The 23,820-nt window shown below is 35.7% G+C and overlaps 1 protein-coding gene across 3 annotated transcripts in view; it reads right to left on the reverse strand.

The window, feature by feature from the left end:
* LOC131160441 (potassium channel SKOR-like) overlaps nucleotides 1-23,820 on the reverse strand; it is a 69,443-nt gene that overhangs the window by 8,563 nt on the left and 37,060 nt on the right. Inside the window, exons 7-14 of one of the 3 annotated variants that reach the window (XM_058116125.1) lie at nucleotides 22,539-22,619; nucleotides 20,152-20,250; nucleotides 19,429-19,650; nucleotides 11,961-12,149; nucleotides 5,689-5,764; nucleotides 5,507-5,584; nucleotides 5,290-5,394; nucleotides 3,625-3,657 (exon numbers count right to left, since the gene is read on the reverse strand). In XM_058116125.1, the coding sequence (XP_057972108.1) occupies nucleotides 5,339-5,394; nucleotides 5,507-5,584; nucleotides 5,689-5,764; nucleotides 11,961-12,149; nucleotides 19,429-19,650; nucleotides 20,152-20,250; nucleotides 22,539-22,619 (801 nt within the window). In that variant the 3' untranslated portion in view covers nucleotides 3,625-3,657; nucleotides 5,290-5,338. Of the gene's footprint in view, nucleotides 1-3,624; nucleotides 3,658-5,289; nucleotides 5,585-5,688; nucleotides 5,765-11,960; nucleotides 12,150-19,428; nucleotides 19,651-20,151; nucleotides 20,251-22,538; nucleotides 22,620-23,820 lie in introns of those variants that run through there. The other 2 variants (XM_058116124.1, XM_058116123.1) reach the window with 2 other exon arrangements.

Consider the following 23,820-nt stretch of genomic DNA (forward strand, 5'->3'; position numbering starts at 1 on the left):
AGGACAATTTAATAAATACAAATTCTGCATACAACCCATGACTATGAATAATTGACCATAGTCTTTAATTTTCAAACATGTTGTTCCTGATTATTATGACAACTGAAAGCCACAAAGCACGTGTGATGCACATTCCAGTTGCTAGAAAATGTTGAAACAAGCAAGACATTCCCTTTATGCCATCACATTACCATTGCTTTATCAGCCTCACTTTTTGTTCATACCACGTTAGCAACACGATCGAAACAGTTGTCAGTCTCAAGGTTTCATTAATGAGTTGTGTTTAAAATACTGTTAAAGCTTGATATACATTGTTGGTCCACAACTTAATAGCTAAATCTTTTAGGTAACATGGTTATCTAACATGGTACTAGAGTTGGTTACCAAGAGATCCTAGGTTCTAGTCTTGTTGCACACATTTACTGTCTAAAAAATTATTGCATTACCTGTTATTGTGTGTTTATCTCTCTATGTGCTATTGGGTTGCATGTGTGAGGGAGTGTTAAAGCTTGATATACATTGTTGGTCCATAACATAATAGCTTAAGATTTTAGGTAAAGTGGTAACCTAACAAATACATTTTCAAGTCATTTGAGTTGGAAGAATGAGAGATTTTGAAGAACTTCAATTTGTCCTTTTGTATTTGTAAATCTCTTAGTTGTCATGTTATGTGTGCTTAAACTCCAAATAACTATTACTTTATGGCACAACGATTTAAACAAGAAAAATTAGATAGCCATCTGTGCTCGGGGGGCCAACCCTAAGGGGTGGTTCACCATCTTGGCAATGGCCTAAATGGTCAATGGATCCTCGAGAAGCAGTCGAACAAATTGTGTCTAATGGCTATTGCTAAAGCTTGGAATTGATTGTTGGCCCACAACATAATAGCTTAAGATTTTAGGTGAAGTGTTAATCTAACATGGCATCAGAGTTGGTTACCAAGAGGTCCTTAATTCTAGTCTTGTTGCCCACATTTATTGTGTGATGCTTAAAAAAAGTTAATGTAATCCCTATCATGGGTGTTATTTATCATGTGTTTGTCTCTCCAAGTGTTGTTGGGCTGCACGAGCAGGGGAGTGTTAAAGCTTGATATACATTGTTGGCCCACAACCTAATAGTTTAAGCTTTTAAGTAAAGTGGTAATCTAATAGCTATAAATGACTAGTTTCTATGTCGACCACCATAAGTGCCACATCGACCATACACAGCGTTCAGTCTGCTCACACACATCATAGGTATAAGCATACACATTTAATGCCAAACTCTATTTTTTTTCCCTCTAAACTCAAAGGAAGATAAGAGATTATTGCTGCTTTGCCTAATCTTTTTACTCTCTGTATCTAAATAATTTCTTGATTTGCTAATCTTCCTTCCAAGAGACAAATATACTAAAAACTCAGGTTCCATAACTTGATATCTACCTTAAGAGTTCTAGGTTTACAAAGGTGTTCTTTTTACTGTAAATTTACCCTAAGGAGGATTATATCTTGTTGATTCCAAAGCTATTTGATGTTCTAGCTTCCATCAAATCAAAAGGTGTATCCAGTGTCCTTGCCTCCAAAAAAAGCAAGTGTTTATAATTCCATCGGTGATAGTGGAACCTCAAGGTGGCTGAGGCCTTGAGAGAGTGAACGTAAGCTTGAGGAAGCTAGACCACTATAAAGTGTTTGCATCTCATCTCCTCACTCTCTGTATTTTTTTCATATTATGGGGATTTGCTTATGTTCATTTGATTTGCTTTAAATTTTTGATCAAGCATCAAGATTTTAGTTAGACCCAATTCACGCCCCCCACCCTTCCTCCTCCTCTTGGTTGACTTAACTATCTATGAGAGATCAAAGATAACCAACATTTCAGTCATAGCCAAAGAGAGGGAATCCACCATTAGACACCATTATTTAGCGAAAATGATTTTACTAATTGGAAAACAAGAATGAGCACCATATCCTCAATCACTTGATTTTGAAATTTGAAATATAATCTAAGATGGATACATTCCAACAACCATTGTGAAAAATGGTGAGACCAAACAAAAATCAAGAAATAGGTTAGTTAAAAATGAAAGATGCATGCACATCTTAAATGTTGAGGCTATCAACACCCTGTTTTGTGCCTTAGACCATAGTGAGTTTGACAAAGCATCTAAATGTGAATTGCTAAACAAATATAACACACACTTTGAGGTCACTCAGGAAGATACTAGAGTAAACTGTCAAGAATGAATATGTATTTTCTTGCACTGTGATTTTGCATGGAGGGTTTGGAACAAGCTATTCAATTATTTAGACAAGGTTGGGTTTGTCCGAGGATAGTGGAGAAGTGTTTGGCAATATCATTTGTTGGCTTTGGTAGGAAAAAGGAAGGATTGCATTCTGGAATTGTGTTGTATTTGCATTTTTTTGGGGTTTGTGGAAGGAACGTAACTTGCGTATATTTTAGGGAAGAAGTTATCATATTTGTTGGTGTGGCAGAACTGGAGAAGATCCATTTTCTGGCTTCTTTATGGTGTGTGGATAATGGAAACTATAAGGGGATGTGTTTTGCAGATATTCAGCACAATTGACATTCTCTTCTTAGGGCGTGCTGATTTTCTTGTGCTGCTCTTTACACTTCATTATTTTCTTTCTTGTTTTCTCTAGGGGGTTCCCAAATTTCATTAAGGAGATGTCCCTTATCCTGATTGTACATTCTTTCTCTATCTAATGAATTTCTTTTGCCATTAAAAAAAAAAAAAAAAACCCAACAAGAGTGAATATGTATTTTATGACTATGACATGTTTGAAATGGGGTAACATGAAACATAAAGGATATATTCACAAGATTTGTCAATATTATAAATGCCTAGGAATTTCTTGGTGTAAATCTTATGCTAACTATAAGCACATTAGGAAAATTCTTAGAATTCCAAGTTCTTGGGAAGCCAATAAAAAAGTAGTAAATATTTGCCTCATGATCATTGAGGGCAAAGAAGATGCAATTCATCCCTTGATGATAATCCTACACATGATGAGTTATTTAGTGGCTAAAATGAAAGGCACAATGATTTTGAGAGCATTAGTATTAAATACAAAAGAGCTAGAAAGAAATTGAATATTTTCTACAATAAAAATGAACTTTAGAAAAAGGAGAATGAAAAGTTAAAAGAAACAATTGTGTCTAGTTCTTCTAACAATGATTTGAGATTGGAAAATGAAATTTTGAAAATCAAATTTGAGGATCTCAATCATATTCTTTCAAAATTTACCAAAGAAAAGGAGAGTTCAGACAAAATCTTAACTAGTCAAAATGTGTTTTTGACAAAGCCAATATGGGGTATAATCATGGTCAAAAACAAAATTCTAATAAAAATTATTTTGTTAAAGCTACCCAATTCACAAATCTATTTGAGAAATGCAATTATTTTAGTAAAAATGAATGTTACTATTACACTAGCTCAATCAAAAGAAATTCATACTTCAATGTTAAGAAGAAATAGGTGCCAAGTGGGGACCAAACTTACTACACATAATAATACACTTAAGTTTGGAACTTAATTGATTTAGATCATCCGGTAAATGAAACTTTTTAAGCAACCAATTTACCTAAAAGCTTAAGCTATTAGATTGTGACTAACACTGTATATCAAGCTTTACTACTCCTTTCGCACATGCAACCCTACTGCACATGGAGAGATAAAAAAACGACAAATAAAACCAATTATAGGGAATAAGAAAATTTTAAACAACCACATAATATCACAGGGTACAAGAATAGAACCCAAGACGTCCTAGCAATCATAGCTCTAATACAATGCTAGAAATGAATTTCCGTAAAAGCATAAGCTTTCAGATTATGGGCCAATAGTATCAAGCTTTCAACAAACTTATTATGTTTACAAAGTTCAAGTTGTTAACTCCAAAATATTTACAAGAAATTGATCAAGAGTGTAAATACTTCAATAATTGTTTGCCCAAGGTTTCATCCTAGTTGAGGAAATTAATTCTGTTGTAACTTGTGCTTTTGTTGCGTCTTGAATGTTGCTTGCAATGATATCAATTTATATCAAATGGATGCGCATGCTTGAATGAAACTATTACACAATTTGTTAGAGAATTAATATTTCACTCTTCTCCAATTTTTTGGATACCAAAAAGAGAGAAATAAGAGTGAAGGGGAGAAGCATGTTGAAAATATAAATATCATGTTAAGGATATTGAAATTTGATGAGATAGTCATATTTAATATTGATGATGTGAATCAAAATTGAAAATTTTGAATGATTGAATATCATGTTGGATGTTTACTGTTTAGCATATTGAATATGTCGTTGATCATTGTACAAAGTGAGCATATTGAACATCATGATCATTGTTGATATTGAAATATGGATGGATATTGAAATTTTGAGTGACCATGATTTGTAAGCAAAACTCCTCCCTCCAGATCTATTCTTTTGATAATGACAAAGAGAGAAATATGAAAAATATGATAAGTATGAGAATTGAAAAATAGTATGTATGCTGACCATGCTGATTTTGGAAAGATTTGAAATATAATGCATGCTATGGCTGCATTGGTTCATAGTTTATTATTTTATTTCCTCCTTCGAATCTTGGTTTTGATGATAGAGAGCAAGAAGAAAGATGGTTTATCTAAAATGACTATGTGCTGATTTTCAGTTTTGTGAAATCATGTTTGGGTATCTATTATGGTAGAACCCTGTTGAAATTGTTTTTGAATAAATATGCATTAGTTAAGGGCGTCTCTAATTGAAAGTTTTCATTAACTTAGTTTTGATGATAACAACCTCCTTTGCACTAATGACTTTGAATTTGATTTGTGTTTGAATAGGTTTTCAAGTCATTAGAGCTGGAAGATTAGAGAGTCTGAAGAACTTTAATTTGTCTTATGTACTTGTAAACCTCTTAATTGTAAAGTTACATAAGCTTAAACTCCATAGGACTTTCATGGCACAACAACTAAAACAAGAGAAAGCAGATTGTCCGGGGCCATTTGTTCCTAGGTGATTGACTCTAAAGGGGTGGTCAACCAACCTTGGCACTATGACTAAGCAACCCGGTCCCCAAGAGGCAGTCAACCAGGTCCTAGAAAAATTGTGCCTTAACGGCTATAAATTACCAATTTCCAACCGCCTTAAGTTCCAGGTTGAAGCCACATAAACTCAACATTAATTGCTCTATTAATTAAGGTTTCAAATTGCATCCAGAAGTTGCTAGACAACTTGAAACGAGCAGCAGAAAAACATCATTTAAAGAAGTCATCTTAGCAAAATACATATCAGATTTATACCTGTCCTTTGATAGAACACTAGCCCCAGCTTCTATAAGCAACTTTGCTATCAAATATAACCCCTCAGAAGCAGCCACATGAAGTGGGGTCCGGTGATCATAATCACTGGAATTTGGATCAATGCCATGGGACAAAATTCTTCTGAGAAAATCTGCATCCCCCTTTCTGACAGCCATACAAAGAAAATTGCCAGCATCTTTAACTTCTAATGACGCACCTTCTTTAACAAGTAATGAAGCAACTTGATCATGTCCATTCTTGATGGCTTCCAGTAATGGTGTGTTCCCAAAATTATCTATGTGATATAATTAAATGGCAGAAAATAAAAGAGCTTTCAAAAGGAGTTAATTTCAAAAGGCTACATTTTATAAATACTATTTATCTGTAGAAGCAAGTTACCTGAAATATTTATGTCAACACCCTCTTGAATGAGGAAAAGCGTAATTTCTTCGTACCCTCTAGATGCTGCAAGATGCTGTCAAAAAAGAAAAGGCTTTGTTCAAAATGAAACAAATATACCCAAAACGTGAAACTACTCCTTTGATTGTTGCCTTCCTAAATTCTTGATTTAATTTAAATAAAAATAAAAGGAGTAGGTGGTCATGTTTACCTTCTCATCTAGCATCCACAATTTTAATGAGTTTTGATGGACAAAAGAAAACTTATAAATCTATGATAAATAATTCTGCAAAAAGCCATCTACAAACATGCCCAAGATTGGCATTCTCTCCATTTAATAGAACAAAAGTCGCTTGCCAACCAAACAACAACTAAGCCATCAGTCCCACTAGGTGGGGTAGGCTCTGGAAATTCCTCTTCTGCCATTCCGCATAATAAAGACAGCCAATTTTTGCAGTTCATTAAATAATGTGGCAACAAAACTTTGCTCACTTGGGTCTCCAAAAGGATCAAGTATATTTATTAGATAGGTCTGTTGAATAACTAGGTGAAAAAAAAAATGGGCATACATTACTCACATTTTAGGTGAATGAATATAGCTTCTAGCATACAACTCATGGAGTTGAAGCACACAAGTGAAATGATGTGATTAAGTACATACTAATGTAAAACCCTTATCTTCTTATTGCTTATGCATCAGGTCCTGAGAAGAAGCCAAATGGGAAACTTTGTTCCACACTATGCGGCTTAATTGGAATGATTGTTGTTAGTTTGAATCACAAATGTTCACCATCGACAAGCAAAGTTTCATTGGAATCCCTTATTGACATTTTGTATCCTCAAATAACAAAAAATTAAACTTTTGCATTACATTCATAAAGAGTGCTAATAAGTTTAAGGGTGACTTTGACCCCCCCCCCCCCCCCTCTTTCTTGGATTCTCCTTTTAGAAAGCAGAGGTTAGAAAAAACAGCTTTTTCAGCTTTTAAAATTAACTTCTAGCATTTTTTGAGAGCTGCTAAAAGTTACAGATTAGATACTTTTAAAAGATTAAATCTGACTTTTCTGAAAATTTATTTTAATCCATTAATGTCTCTAGTTTTCTCAAATATTACAACATTACACACAATTTGTCTCTTAAATTATATGCTTAGTTTGGTCATTTCAAACATTTCAACCAACAATTTTTCCTTTGAAATGCTAAGAATCGGCTTTTTTCTTTTAACAACAGTTCCTTCTTTCGCAGACTAGCCAATGCATATCAAACTGAAAGTTGATTTATTTTAACAGTAGAGCATAATGAATGAAAGAGGAAGTATGAAATGATTCTACAAATCTTGATTTATGAAACAGAATAATTGTTGCCTCCTTGCTTTAACTTTGTAAGACTTGAAATCAGTAGCAGCTACCATAATACATGCTTCAGGGGGAACATGAGGCAATCTAGTCACAAACTACAATTAAACAGCATTGTTTGAAGCCCAAGTCCAGGGCTTCAGAACCTGTTTTGGCGACTGTAGAAGGGAGACTAGTTCTTGAATATATTCTGGGTATGGGAGAAACAGTGATATGGGAAAGGATTTCTATAGTGGTTCATGAAATGCTGCAAGGAAAATGCAAATTTCAACTGTGACTTGGATAGGCTCAGTGGGGCTAAACCAAGAAGTGTTCCAGATGATTTTCTGTGTCAACGGACTGGTGTTAATATATGTTCAGGTAATCGTGGGAAATTGCCAGAGCGGAATACTTGAAATAAAAAGAAGTCAAGACTACAGCACTTGAGGAGAAAGAGACAGAAATTACAGAAAGCCATAGTGAAGCAGGTGATGCTGGAGGATGATGTTTTCAATCCTCCATTGTCCCCAGAATTTAGTGAGGACGATGATGATGAGTTTGACAGAATGAGTTGATCAGAAAGACGTCTGTTGCTAGATAATTTTTTTTTGGTAATATATATATTAAGAGAGAATATACAATCAGTGTGAGGATACTACATCCTCAAAAAAGAAAAAGAAAAAATAAAATCAATAACAAAAATAATATATATATATAAAACACCAACTAAAAACAAAAACCGAAATCAGCCAAGAAACACCCTCTACCCTTCCCATCATAGGTCTGAACACTTCAAATTGGCTAATTCCTTCTGACCCTTCTTCACCTTAGATTTACCACCATCAAGCCTAACTACGTTTCCTCCATGATCAGACAAATTGAGGCCAATTTATCCAACAAACTCTGAATTTGAAGGTCCTTCCCAGAAATTTCTTGAGCTGGAGTAGGCAGAATTCCATCTTTTTTGCTTTTGCTCTTCATTAGAAACACCATCCTCAAAAACACTACTACGACCTAACCCTTGTAGAGGAGAAGGAGGCAAATAAGATAGATCCCTGAGATGATCAGAAGAAGAGTCAGATGACTAACCATGCTGATCCCAAATTTGATCCAAAAGTAAACCCCTGTTACAACCAAAGTCACTATTGTCTGCACTATCATCATCCAAAACATCCCCTCATCTCTTACTATCGTTGCAGGTACTAGTCCTCTCACCAATTTGCTCCTCCACTATACCTAACCCACCTTTTAAATCTCCAAAGAAATTTTTTCAAGAAGATATTGACTCATTTCAAAACTCTTCTGCACTTCCTCACAGCAAACATAAACCTTTTGATCCCTCAGATTATCTGAATTAGCTCTCTTACCATCTGAAATTTTCCTTCTGCGCCCACAATAAAAAATCCTGAACTTCATTCCCACAGGAATTAATATTATTAGATGAATCAGTTTCATCCCCAAAACCCTGCCCGCTAGCATACTTCTTCTGAATAGGAAAAAAAATCTCCCTCAAGAATGTTATTTGAATTTTTAGAAACCAACCTTTCCAGTACCACCTCCTTCTCTTTTCTGTTTTCAGAACAGCTACTCTCCTCTTGACCACCATGGATCTGATTTGAGGTTGAGGAAAGCACTAATACAGTCGCATTTTACTTCTGCTCCAAAGGAAGACGAAGTCTCGCAGCCTCACAGGATTTAGAAGGACTCTGAGCTTCATTCAGAATGGGGACCGTTTCAACTGACCTATTAAAGCCAGTAGGAAGACTTTTGGGGCCTGCCTATTCAGGCTAAACCGGATTTTTTTTATTCTCATTAACCAATCCCAAAGTAGAATCAAAATTCTGATTTTGCCATCAAACAACCAGCCCAGGTCTAAAGTCATCATCAAAGACCCACGTCCAATCCATCCAATCTTCATCAATCCTTCATCCAAGCAGGAAACCCTAGATGCGTCTGGACTCAACCCCCCAGTCAGAATCATTGGCAGAATCCTTGCTTTAGAAACTTCGACTGATCGTTGAAGTAGGCTGAAGGACTTTCTCTTGCATCTGGCCCCACAAGGAATACACACCCCCTCCAGCATACCCTTAGAAGTCGCACGAGCATTAGCATCATCGTTATTTCTTGAAACTACCCGACTCATTGAATGATTCTCAAAGATCTTCCTACTCCATACACCAATAGTGCCAGGACGAAGAGAGCTCACCAAAGCACTAAATTCTTCCCCAAATCAGAACCACCAATTGCCTTTGGACCCTTCAGGGTCAAATATAGAGTTCCTCTTTCCTCTCCAAACGTACTCTAATTCCAAGAACTTTCCTGCCCTCGTCACATGAAATTAGCATCGAGTAGTCAGCAAAACCCACCGGAGATCTTCGGAAACCCTTGCTTAACCTTCCAACAAGAGACGAAAATCCCTGCAAGAACCATGCTGCTGCAGCCAATGAAAGTCTCACCCATCGATTGTGTTGCCGATTCTTCTCAAGAACGAACAGAGCTGCCAGTTTCCCCACTTTTTATGCAATCTCAGATCAAAGAATTTCCTTTTGATCTGAACTACACGAACCCCCACCATCAAGATCTACCAGGATCGTGACAATGCACAGCATTGAAAATGCCTGTTGCTGGATAAATTAATTGAAAATCATGAGTTCAGATATGTGTTTGTAAATAAGGAAGCTTTTAATATAAATGAGGTGTCAAACTCTGATGCTGTAGAATTGGAAATGTGATTTTCTTAAACAGCAAGATGGTTGGCAGTAGACTCTGATAGAGGACAACTGAGAATGAACAGGTTGGTGGTTTCCAGTTGACAGCTGAAATGTTGTAGTTGAGCAAGATTATTTGACCATTGTTCCTTCTAACTCACATTCAGTTTTTAATTCAATTCAGCTCCTGATGTTTCTGAGGACAGCCTGGGGAGGGGTTTGGATAAATCTCTAGTGATCTCTCCTCCGATTGCCCGAGGGATTTCTAACACTGTGAAAGGTATTCTTCCAATTACAAGTTGTGAATCTAAGTTATTAAATTTGTTCTGTGCCAAAGGGAGGATACAAAAAGGGAAAAGAATATTACTATTTATTCCTTAGGGGTGAGAAAGACAATTGAGATCTACAAGGGCTGCCAGGGAAGATGAATTTTAAGTTCAGGAGTCCTTTAGGCTTAAGGTAAGGAGCTTAAAGAGCCTGTTTCACCAAAGACCTATGAGAGAAAGAAGAAAATAGTTCAGGAAGTATTCAAAAACCTGGAATCTTCTATCAATTATGTGTGTGGGGCTAGGGGAAGGGGTTAAGATTGTTAAAATATGAGTTTAATGAGTTGGAAAGTTATGTCATGAGGTTTCTGAAAAAAGGGTTCGGTTAGGGAGGTGGCAGCTAGATATTCTCCTAAGGTCTTAATGTTACAGGAAACAAAGTTAGAATTTGTAAATGGAGGCACTATTAGGTAAATCTGGCCGTGTAGAGTTAAATATTGGGCTATGCTTTCATCTTGAGGAGCTTCTGGTGGTATCCTGGTCATTTGGGGCTATCAAGTGGCAAAATTAGTGGACTGCATTAGCGGTTTCTTTGTCAGTATAGTTGGAAATGGAGGATAGGGAGCATGGTCTACTTCAGTTCATGGCCCTTCTAGACCTACTTTTAGATCTCAATTTTGGGAGGAATTGGGGGCTGTGTGTGGATTGTGCTTGTCCTAGAGGAGTGGTTGGAGATGACTTTAATGTTGTGAGATTCCCACAGGAAAAAAAGGTGAGAGGAAGCTTTTTGGGTAGTATGTAATTTTTGATAGCTTCATTAGAGATTGTGATAGTAGCTAGTATTCAGCCACAGAATGCTTGGTTTACTTGGTCAATAATGGGGACACAGCAGTAGCTTGTAAGTCTCGTTTTTTTCTCCAGCTACTGCTTGCTGCTCCAGCAGCCTATCCAATGCAGCACATCGTTGGCAGCACTTCCGGCTTGAGCTTGTCCAGGAATTATGGCAGTTGGGCCGCTGGCGAGACATTCAATGTTAGAGATGGAGGATATCTAACTGTCTAACAAAAATTTTGGAGCCATAGGAGATCAATAGAGCCGTTCAAGGGACATGGAAGAACGAAAGCGGGTTTGTTGAAGAGCAATTGTCCTCACGCTGCACAGCACAACTTGAGAAAAAATCTACATCTCCCTAAATATTTTTTTATTTTATAATTATTATTTTGCAAGAAAAACATGGGATGATCCTTCAATTTTTTAAATGTATATTTCAATAATTTTTTCTGCAAAAATGTGGTTTTTGCATGCAAAAATGATAGGGTGGTCCACAAGAATTCTCTATAAAACGGGGACTATCACTCGAGCTTTAAAATTTGGGAAATACTTTTCCAACTACATCATTCATTTTTGGAAAATACTAATTAAAATAACATTATTTTTGGGAAAAAAAAACAAACATGAGGCCCTCTTAAAGCCCCAATGGAATTTGGTTATTTTTTGTCCTACTCGGAATTTGTGGTATTCTATTTTTGGGTGCTTGGTCAAATGTAGTTTGCCAAAATCAATGAAAGATCTATCGGTCATTGATTCTGCTGGTTTGGGAAAGGAAAGGATACTAAATGGTTGTGGAGATGTGCTCTTTGTGCTATGTATTATGATGCAGTTTTATTTTCTATTTTCTTTTGTTAGAGGACTTTCTTGTTCTCCTGTTTTTGTATCTTCCCTCCTTTTTAATATAAAGTTACTTTTTATTTTAAAAATCAGCATTGCTTGATTTTGGAAAAGGAACCCCAGGATGATAATGAATTTCAGTATACAGAAATTACAGCAAATGTAGGCCACATAAACTGAGCAAACAATACATATGAATATCCATGCTCATGAATTAAGCATCACATTAAATAAAGAAAAGTAGAATGGCACAAAACTAAAACTAAACTCAAAACATTTAGCACTAGGAGACATACCAAAGGTGATCGACCATCATAATCTGTTTTGTTGGGATCAGCACCAGCTCGAATCAAACTTTTTAGCTGATATAAATCTCCATGGTGAGCCGCACTGTTTACCTTTAGAGCCAGTTCAGCCTCTTGCTTTCCAATATGAAATGAGATGTCTGATTCCAGTTGTTTGACTAGAAAACTAGATTGTTTTGCCTGTTAATTTATTCAATTTAGATTCCCCATCCACATACTCAAATAATCTGAGTCAGGTTTATATGCGATATTTCTTTTCACATGAAAGAAGAACATTTATTAGGAGAAAGAGGTGTACAAAATAGAGAACAAGGAACGTTCATAAAAATGTAAAAAGCAATTAGAAAAGAGCTGTCCAGTCTTTAAAAATTAACCAAAGAACCTCCCTGCCCCTACCCCCGAAAAAAAATGAAATAACAAATAAATAAAACTATAGAAACAAATGAAAGAAAAACTGCACTGTCCTTTCCTTGCTCTTTCCCAATAGGAATTCCTTTCTCTCTTAATATATCTTCTTTTTCATCAAAAATAAAAAAATAAATGTCCCAAAGAAGATGCATCGGTGCACATGATCGTGAAAGATACTTCTGTTTGTCATCTTCCACAACACCCAAACACTAGAAAACCAAGCAGACTGCAATATGATCTTCCTATGCTTACCCCTACACAGTACCCAAAACTTCATTTGAGACGCCACACACACACTAAAAGGAAAACAAATTATTCCAAAGCCGCCTCACTGACTATGAAGAAAAAGGTTCCCATTTGTTTCATTACTTGAATAACAACACAAAAATGATAAGGACTAAGTGCTTATGAGGCCTTCTCACCAGCAACAAACTATCAGTATAAATTTTCTTCAGATTCAGAATCCATGCAAATGCCTTCAAAAACCGTAAAACATTTGCCTGCAAGATAACCTTGTCCGGAGGAAAGGCAAAGGTAATGGATAATTTCACCAAATAAGCATAAAGGTCTTGAATGCAGGAAAAAAAAATTTATGTTTCTTTAAGAATTTAAGATTCCTAAAGAAATGGAATCCCAGAGAACAAAGAAATCAGACCATCATGGAGATAAAACAATCTGTTGAACCAAGGAAAAATGTACAAAAAGGATCAATCCAGACCCAAATGCCTTCCCAAAAATAGATAAAGGATCTATCTTCAGTTTTACAATGCATAAGCATAAAGATAAGTGGAAAGATAATTGTGGAAGCTTCGGGGAAGGATTTCCAAGTCACATGCACAGCATAGATGCACTTTCCTGAATCCCAGACATCATGTCGAAGCCCATGCTTAGTTTTAATCACCTTGGGTTCCAGGGAATTGGGTTCTAAAGGAAATCTTCATAACCATTTCCCAACCCAAGAAATGTAGCTTCCAAGACACAAAATAATAAGAGTGATACAATCCCTGAGACCTAAAATATGGCTCCAACCTTCCAGATGCTTTCTCACTCGCTCAAAATTTAGGTCACAAAACGAGGCATGTCTAAGACAGCCCCTTAAGGAAGGTTTCAACAAAGACCAATCAAGTAGAGACCAGATATCTAAATTCATAAAATCTCCAAGAATTCCTAACCCCACAATTGTTCTGGCCATATTAATCTTCACCGAAGACTTCATAAACAATATCTGATATTGAACCACGTTCAGAAATTTAACCATATCAGTCTCCAAGAAAGGGTAGGAAAGACCTGAAATAACTTGGAATGAGATAGTAAGGATTTAACAGCCCTGAATTTATCGAAAGAAATTGTATATGATCGTATAAATTGGCGGAAAAGGATTCATGTAGCTACCTAGTGGGACTCAAGGCTTGGTTTTGTTGTTGTTTTGTTGTTGTTGTAATCTCCAAGAAAAAAAAATAGTGACATCAGGAACTGAAAATGCAAAATTTCAATGCCCTCCTTCCCAAGCCTAACTGCTTGAATCAGACCAATCCACAGAGCATGCATAACCATCCTGTTTAACAAATCAACCACCACTGAATGAAATATGTGAAAGTGAATCACCCAGCCAAAGGCCTCTAGATGCTGCAAATCAAGTTGTCAAGGTCACCATTAAGAAAGACCAACTTAAGACCAGAAGAAAGGCAGCCCATAATCCAACTCCTCAATATCTCTCCAAATTTCAAACCCTTCCTCTCCAGTATCTAATCTAAAAGACCCAGTTAACACTAGGATGTGCTTTGTTGACTCTATGGCTTAATTATGATGACGCCCACAATATAATGTGCAAAAAATCTAAGCTAGACCTTGATTTATTCCTGTGGTATTCCTATTTATTCTTTCACTCAGCTAATAAATTAAAGCATGTACATACAATAAAGTTGCATAATTGCTTAGTGAAAAAAATTAAGTTGCATAGTTAGTACTATATCGTACATTGTTGCTAAAGAAGCTACACAAGATTTTTTCCATTTGTAGCTTAGAAGATAATGTAAACTATGTTGATCAGTTTGCATCTTGAGTCATTTTAAAAAACAAGAGATATGTTAATCAATTCTATCAAGAACCTAAGCTATGTTGATGAAGTTGAAATCTAATGTGTTAATTTAAATAACATAATCTATGTTCATACATTTGATTCTTGTTAAATAACATAAGTCATGTAGGTGAATTTGATCCTTGTATTTATTTAAGTTATGCTTCTTTTACTTAATATTGACTAGCAAGGTGACATAAGGTAACTCAGTTACTCAGTCATTTCTTACATCGTAATAAATTTCTACATGTAATAAAATTCAAATAAATGAATTTCGGCAAAAACTCTCGTAATAATCCTAGGAACCATATGGAATTGTAATTACAGTGCAATTCGTCATTGCCCTCTTCTAGCTTTTGGGAAATTGTATGATATTACGCAAAATTGCATCTTGAATGGTTTTTTTGTAGCTAAACATTGATTGATGGCATGATAATTACTATTGCTAGCAGAGTTTATCTTATCATGAAAATTTAGCAAATTGGGAGATATTTAGTTTTATTTTGCTCATTTTAGGAATTTTTGCATAATAGAATATTGGATTATGCTTTGTTTCCTTTTTAGGCAAACCTTTCGTCAGATAAAGTTTAGACGGAGAATTCTTAGGAAAATAGATTTTTGAGGCTTGAATTGCTCTCTCTCTCTCTTTCGCCCCAACGAGTACTTTCTTAGAATTATAAAAATATGAGAGAAATTTACAATAAAGACAGAGGAGAAAGTTGTATGAGTCAAAAGCTACATTAAATTTTTCTAACCTTCATTCTGCAGTGCTGATTTACTACTACTACTACTATATATATATATATATTATAATAAAAGAAAATATATTAATGATAAGAATGTACAATTGTAGCAAGGATACTACATCCTCAAAAAAAAATCCTCAAAACAAGAAAATGAATAAAAGCAAAACAAAAAATAAAATAAAAAACTGCAATAATCAGCCAAGAAATCCCCTCCTCAAACACTTCCCACCATATTTCACGGAACACTTCAAGTTAGCTAATTCCCTTTGACCCTTCCCCACCTTGGATTTGCCACCATCAATACTGACTTCATTACCTCCTTGATCAGATAATCTGGGGCCCAATCATCCAGCAACCTTTGAGTATCAATATCCTTCCCAGAAATTTCATCTGGAACAGGGGTAGGCAGAATTCCATCCTCAACCATTTTATTATCTCTGTAATCCTCATCTTCAAACAGGTCAATACCTTCTAAACCATCTAAAGGAGGAGGTGACGCATAAGATAGATCCCCAAGACGATCAATAGAAGAATCAGTAGAATATCCACATTATTCCAGAATATGGTCCAAAAGTAGACCTTTTTCACATTCAAACTCTACTCCCTATGCTGTCCTCATCCAAAACATCTCACCATCTCTTACTTTTCTTAACTTAGCCCTCTCAGCTATTGGCTCTTCCACTATACTTAAAACACCTTTCAAATCCCTCTTTATAATTTTATATGTTTTCTCACTAGATATTTCTCGCTTTTCTTTCGACGAGCATACACCATACCACTCCTCAAATTTTCCAAAAAGACTCCCTTTCCAGCTTGAATTCCTACTGAACCAGAGACAAAATCCTGATTTCCCAACTCACAGGAAATAAAATTCTTTGATCCAGACTGCCCCCTAACATTCCTTAAGCTCCCCCTAAAGCCATTTTCCTCCAGCCGAGGATAAAGATCAAATCTATCAGGCCTTTCTTCTCCTTCCGGCTTCAGTGCTTTACTTGTATCAGAACATCCCCCATCATGACCATCTAAGCTTTTATTCAAAGAAGAGCACAATGGCAGAACACCTCGTACTTCAGTCAAGGAAGGATGCTTCGATATGCTGCTGCTCAGAAGGACGATGAACCTCCTGTATCATCCCAAAACGTAAGCAAAGAGATTCCCTTATGTTCAGGGGACAATATAGACTCTTGGACTTCACCAGATAAATGCCCCATCTGCTCTTCTTGAGCTTTCCCAAATAGTGGCCCATCTGCTCTCCTCTATAAGCATCTCCACTGCCCAAGCCCATTTTCAAATCAAAGGCCTGCTCTTTGGGCCTCCTTAACCAAAAATCCCAAGCCAACCCAAATAAATTTTAATAGACAATAAACCAGGCCCCGCCCACACTAATTCCGTCAGTACAGCTTCCACATCAGAAACCCTAGCCACCTCTATTTTCATCCTCCTGTCGTCCATGCAAGAAATCCTAGCCGCCTCTGTTTTGGACTGCTCAGCTGACACCATTGCCTTCAAGTCCATTGACGGTGCTTGAGACACTACCTCTTGTGACCTTACCCTACAATAAGCACAAACCTTTTCCTGCAAATTTGTATGGACCGAATGACCTTCACCATCACCTACACTCCCAGCAACAACTTGACTCCTGATTTTCATATGACTTCTTACTAACTTCTCCATTCGGGCCTGACCGACATGAACTCACAAAAGTAACGAAAGATTCCTCAAACCGAGACCACCTTCCTCTTTCAGCCCTTCAGGAACAAAAATGGAGTACTTCTTACCCCTCCATCCATGTCCTAATTCCATATAATTCCCTGCCCTAGTTACGTGAATCCCCATCCACTAATCGACATAACCAACCCTAAACATTCGAAATCCCTTACCTGACTTACCAGCGAGAGCCAAAAATCCCTGAGAAAACCATGAGGCAGCTCCTGAAAAGAGACGAACCCACTGATTACACTTTCGATTCTTCTCAAGAACAAACAAAGCTTCGATCTTCCCTACCTTATCCAGCCTCAAATCAGATGACTTCTCCTCAATTTGGATGGAGCGAACCCCCACCATTACGCCTAACTACAAACATGAAAACAATGGACCAGGAAATTGTGATGGAAGGGCGAAATGAGGATAGAAAGAAACATCACTGCTCGTGGAAAACTTTTCAATTACATAATTGCCTCAACATGTGAATCATGATTTACTACAATATTAACAACCATATATTTTTGCATAGGACATAAGCCCTCTGTGAGCTGAATTCACTCTTTCATTGGATAGGTGATTATTGTTTTAAGGTGAGACAATGGTGCGAGGATGGGTGGGTGGTCCTTGAGGTTAGCAAGACTGTTCCTTGTGTGAGATTACCTCGGTGGCTCATATAGAGTCATTTGATTTCAACTTAAATCATGCAGGAAGATAAAAGAGGAAGAAAAGAAAGAAAATATAAACATATATATATATATATATATTCCATTCTTTTTCTCTTTCCGGTACACAATTGCTTAAGTGATTTCAGAGAGCCCACAATGCTCCAAATTAAAACCGAGGATACCATTGTGTTCCTAGGATTGTGTACTTTTCACAAATAGGTATCTCTTGAAACCCTCAGCTATGACATTAGGGGATTTTCTATGTGTTTGTGTGCTCAGGAAATATTTCAAAAACTTACGATATTTGTTATGAAAATACTGTTGTGGGGATAGATTTCTTTAAATTAATAAGTCTATCCCTCTATTTTTTCTACCCGCTAACCTTGTTTATTGTTGGTTTCGTTTGTGAGTGTGGGATGGAGTCCATGAATAAAGTATGTTCGCTTTATCATTGCCATAGACAACAAAAAAGTTGGATGGAAAAAATTATGTGAAGTGGTACAGGTTTAGGTAATAAATTGAACACTTATTACAATCTGGGCTCTGTGATGACAAATGGGAAGAGGTATGGATTCAAGAAGATGCATTGGTTGTCCCCCTACTGTGGAACTCAATGGAACCTTAGATTGCACACAAGTGCATGCACCTTAAGGCATAAAGGAGATTTGTGATTAAGTTAAGCTCTCATATTCCCATCCATGATGCACTTAATATCGTGCAACCCAAATAGCCGATATACTTAAGAGGCAAAAGCAAAGGGAGCAGATAACAATTCTTTGAGTCCTAAGCATGGTTTTAAATTGCAGTAACAGGTAGCGTAACGTAACGATAATGGGCGTAAAGGGAAGCGGAAGTAGCGGATGTTATATAACAGGAAGCGGGTGTAACAGCCATGAAATTTTTTAAAGCGCGCACAACCTTGTGCATATTAGCGTACTTGCATGATTTAAGCTTTTAGCCATTCTTAGAAAGAGTTTTAGTGCTAAATTATTTGGTAAGGGCAACGAGTTTACATTTGTTTTAAACCACCATTGATAGAAAATTTCGTGTGCGTGCATATTTATACTTCTCATTGTTCTTATCTATGATAAATTCTTATGTGTGCTAAATTAATTAATAAAACAAAATACATTATACACTCCATTAATCTATTAGACACATAAGACATACGAATAATATATATTTAAAATAGCTAAAAAGGAAAGAAGGCTGAAGTTGAAAAATAAAGAACATAAATATCACATTACTAATATTATCAAAAAAAAAAAAATTCCTAACAAGTTAGTATTTTGAAATTGTTAATTAATGCATCTATTGTGAGTATTTAAAGAAATAGTAAATTTTGTATCATTGTCATCCTCATTATAATCTTTTTCCCCTCTTGCCACTTGGTATATTGAGAATGATATATGAAAGAGAGAGAAAAAGTGAGAAGAAAAAGTAAAAAATAAAATATTTTTTTGGTGTAACAGTCTTGTAGTGGTAACGTAACGGCCGCTACGGCCGTGATTTTTATTCTCACGGATTTCGGGGTGTGTTACAGTATCGGTAACCCAAAAAACTGCTAGCGGCCTGTATTTAAAACCATGGTCTCAAAACTCTGAATTTGAGCCATTCCACTCTAGATACTTGGTAGTGCAGAGATGTCATCCTTAGTTAGAATGACAACTACATGCCAAATTAAATCCTCTAGGACCTGAAGCTTATTAGTAAATATAGTCATTGTCAAAAACATTCATTACAAGAAAGTTTTTTTTTTTATATGCATTGCTACCGAAAGAAAGAAAGAAAAAAATAAAAAAGAAGGATGCGGGAAAATTGACAAGTAAAAGCAACAGAGATTGCCACAGCTAAATTACCTCTAAAAGATTGTTCAGGATTTTTCGCCCATCATAGAAATATATCTCAAGAATATTTGTAAAGGATTGTTTATCAAGCCGTAGAAGCCTACATAACTCACAAACCCGAACTGTGCAAGGCTGAGGAATGTTGCAAAGAATAGAAATTTCGCCAAATGAGCTGCTAGGTTGTAGAAATGAAACTCTCTCTTCTAATCCATTTTCCCCTATTCCAACCTCTTCCTGTTGCAAGTAGCCAAGTTATTCAGATCTTATTAAATAAGTCAAAATCAACTTTCAATAAAAACTAGAAGCAATACAGTAACAAGATTATTAACAGTACAGTAAGTTAGGATTCAGGAATTATGAAGATCTCTTGTAAGTTGGGCAACTGTGAAGATTTACCCAGTGGGAACTTATCATATGACAAAGTTAGAAAGAAATATATTACATATGCGCCCCAGATAACATCCAAGCCTATCAAGAGCAAAGTCCATCTAAGTAAGACGGTAAGACCAGACAGAAAAAGTCAGTATAAACTCTACATGAATAGTAATAGATAGTCATAAACACAGACCAATAAAGATTTTCAGAATCAGTAGGCAGCAATTTCCCTGCACAACAACTAGTAATAGAATATAGGAGCCAATGATTTTCAGAAGAAAATGACGCAATAAGGAAAACAATAAATATAGAAAATAAGTTAAATAACAGCTGCAGTGATGCTAAGGTACAGAATCATACCAGTGAACCATGGCAGACGAAATAAAGTTGATCTACCGCGTTTCCCCGTTCCATTATCACCTCTCCTGGGAGAAAAAACTCCTCATGCACTCTAATGACCTGTCAAAGCAGAATTCATGTGAATATTACCACCAACTCCAAGGGGAAGATATCAACAATAGGCATAACTCCATGAAAGTTGTTCAGGTAAAAACAAATAGAAGACAATGAACAGTGGATTGAGGAGGTGACAAATTAATACAATTTCAGCCACAACTGGGATAGTAAGTGATAATAGCTTTATCAAAGTTGTTGGATATAGCTTGATACACATTGTTTGCCTATAATCTAATACCTTGAATTTTGGATCCTATGTTGAACCACCATGGTACCAAAGCTATTGTTTTGGGTCTTTGTTAGCCATTTGTGTTTGTTCTGCTATTATATTTGATATTGTTGGTCAAAACGCAGCATTTAGGCCATTGCAACATCAACAATTTGGGTATCACTCTCCCTATCAGCTATAGCTGTTGATGCAGCAGCAACAAATGTTTGTTTCTACAAGTGATATTAGTGCCAAGGTGTCACAGCTGAACACCTCAGACTATGTGAAGGGTCGTGCGGCATTAGTTGTACCACACAGGCTTGACTAGTGAAAGGAAATTGCAGATTCACCACATGATCAAGTTAGCAAGCATTGAATACAAATTAAGCGTAAGTAGCAAGAAATTATGAAAGTAAACATGAGTCGAGCAGTAAACCATAAAACAACACAATTCATCTATTACACCTCCATAGGCAATGTGTGTTTAGCCAAGGAGGCAAGTAGGCTAAGCACATTTACAACAGCTAATGAGTTTAACAAGGATTGATGAACACTCACCCTCACTTGAAGAGCTTTCTATACAATCCCTATCACTTTAACCGAGGAGTCACACTCCCTTCTTCACTAAGTCATTACCCTAAGAATAAAACTACACTTTAACATTTACAGGATGGTCCAGTGTGCACAAGACATGCAGTTACAGGCAAGCATAATGCCCTAAACAAGCTTGACTCTACATTCACTCGCTTAATGTATCGTCTTTTTATCATATATATATATATATGTGTGTGTGTGTGTGTGTGTGTGTGTGTGTGTGTGTGTGTGTGTGTGAACATGAACTTCCACTGTTCTACTTTTACAGAAAACATTTTCCAAATTTCCCAGAAATTGGAATTTTTCCTGTTACTAAACACACCTTTGCCATATTCACAAAAAAATTTGAAATTTTAATTTTACTCTGCCTACATAAATAGATCACTAGAGATCTTTAATCAGACTGGTACTAGTGAATATCATATACAAAAATTGGCGCTAAAAATTGCCCTTTGAATTGTTCCATCAACCATTGCTATTAAAATTTTTATATCAAGAACCAGCTAAAATTCAGAAGAAAATAACCAGCACTTTAATAGCAAGTTAAAGGGTGTCCCCGGGCCATAAGGCTCAAGCAAAATCTCAAAATAATTTTCAATAATGAACAAAACATCCCTAATCTAAATATTTAACCAAAAAATATAAAAGCTTATAGGAAAAAACTGCACTAAACATAATAGCAGATTTAATATGCCAGATAGCTAATGCACCAGGATAATATGCGCTGAATGCATGATGATACAGGGCACCAAGTCAACAAATAAGGATAATGATTTAAACATTTAGTGGTGTAATCTTGATTCTAATATTGCACTACATATCATGAGATCCTATGAAGCCCAAATTTAGCAGGAAGATAGCTTGAGATAATATCAAGTAGCACTTCTACTGCCAAAAAGTCAAAAAAACAGCTGTTCAGATAGATCATCTGTACAGAGCTGCCAGGTTAAATATAAAGCTACAATACAGGTTCCATATGTAAATCACTTAATCAAGGGATGCCTTCATCAAGTGAGACAAAATAAATAAGAAGAGAGAACTACGTTGAGTCACAAAATTTTCTAGAATTTAAAATGTACTGCACTAATTTCAGAAACAATCGGCTGCTTGTGATAAGTAATTTATTCTTTAAAAAAAAAAGCTTAAGAAATTACTTAATTCAGAGAAGAGTGAAGAACAGATCATGAGATAAAAAGTAACCAATTGCTATGGTAATTTTGCAGAGAAGGATAAAGAAGAGAAGGTTTACTGAAGAACCTATTCATGCCCATAGCTGCTGCATCTATAGATAGACCAGTTGTCACCAAAGAAATACAATAGACCCAATGGCTGCGATAGTGGCAGTGATATAAACTATGATGAACCTAGATTTCACAATCAGTGATCTGTCTAGTCAAAAAATGTGATGACTTCAAATGGAGAAAAGCACATAAAAATATTTATATAATCTAGTTTAACCTCCATATGAGTGAACAAGAAACCAACTTACAATCTGATTGATGAATTCCAAAGAGCATCCCTTGAAAAGAGGAACATTTTCAATGTATGGCTGGTATAGATTTTGAGAAATCTGCAAAGAGGATAAGCATGATATAATGGGATTAAGCATCAGAATTCAAAAACTATCTTAAAGCAAAAAGACAAAACTTATCATCTAGCAAACGTAAAATAAAATATTGCCAACAAAAGGTCAAGAAATAAAAAGGTCAATTAAATTATCCATGTGATAGAAAATGATCCACACGCATGAAATCCCAGAAACTATTTTGCATTTAAAAAATTAAGTAGGAACTCATACTCAGTCTGTTATAAGCCGTCTTAAATCAAAGTATAAGCAACTATAAACAGGTACAAGTACCATTGACTAAATATGCATTAATGATATTGAAAAATATCACTTAATGTTGTAGATTTTCATTATCTGATATACATTTTTATATTTTCATATATTTTTTCAAAACATTTTTAACTGCAGTATACTAGGCACTTGGCAGTTTAACCATTCATGAATGAAAACTTAGATTAGTTCATGGATCTGAAAGATTATCCAAATACAAGGAAAATAATGGGGAAGTTCGCATCACTGACAGTAATAACAGGTATATTTTGGATGGATAAATTTTCGGAACCTCCAAAACCAATCCCAATACAAGGAAATTAAAGGGAAAGTTCATATTACATGCAGTAACAATGGTCGTATTTTGGATGTAAAAATTTTCAGAACCTTCAATACCAAAACAAAAAAAAAAAATGATGATGATGATGATGATGATGATGATGATGTTGATGACGATGGGTTCTGGTATGTAAGCTAGAAACTACACAATAGAATACTTAACTTTGTATTGTTCATAACTTCATATAGGAAAAAGTAAAAATAAATAATCCTTGCTATCTTCAAAATATCCTAGAACTACCTTACAGAGGAGCATATCTCTGGGAAATTTCAACAAAAATCTGGTCCAGAGATCAAACACAAAAATGATTATTTGCAAATTCCTTGTACTTTTGTTCAGTTATGAAAAGTCTTTGTTCCTCTTGTGCTAATATTTTTCTGTGCTTTTTTAAGAAAGCTATAATTCTATATCGAAGTCCAAATTGCGATGCACAACCATTTGTATCATTTAATAGCAGATCAAGACATGCCATATAAAATAAGGCAACTAATGTGTAAGAAACAATGATGCCCTGAAAATTCCTTTTTCAAGTGGCATATCATTTTTTTAAAAGAAAAAAGTAAAGGAATTTCTTCGAAATTATCTTACGCCATA

This window comes from Malania oleifera, chromosome 7, assembly GCF_029873635.1.
Source record: "Malania oleifera isolate guangnan ecotype guangnan chromosome 7, ASM2987363v1, whole genome shotgun sequence".
NCBI classification, from domain to species: Eukaryota; Viridiplantae; Streptophyta; class Magnoliopsida; order Santalales; family Ximeniaceae; genus Malania; species Malania oleifera.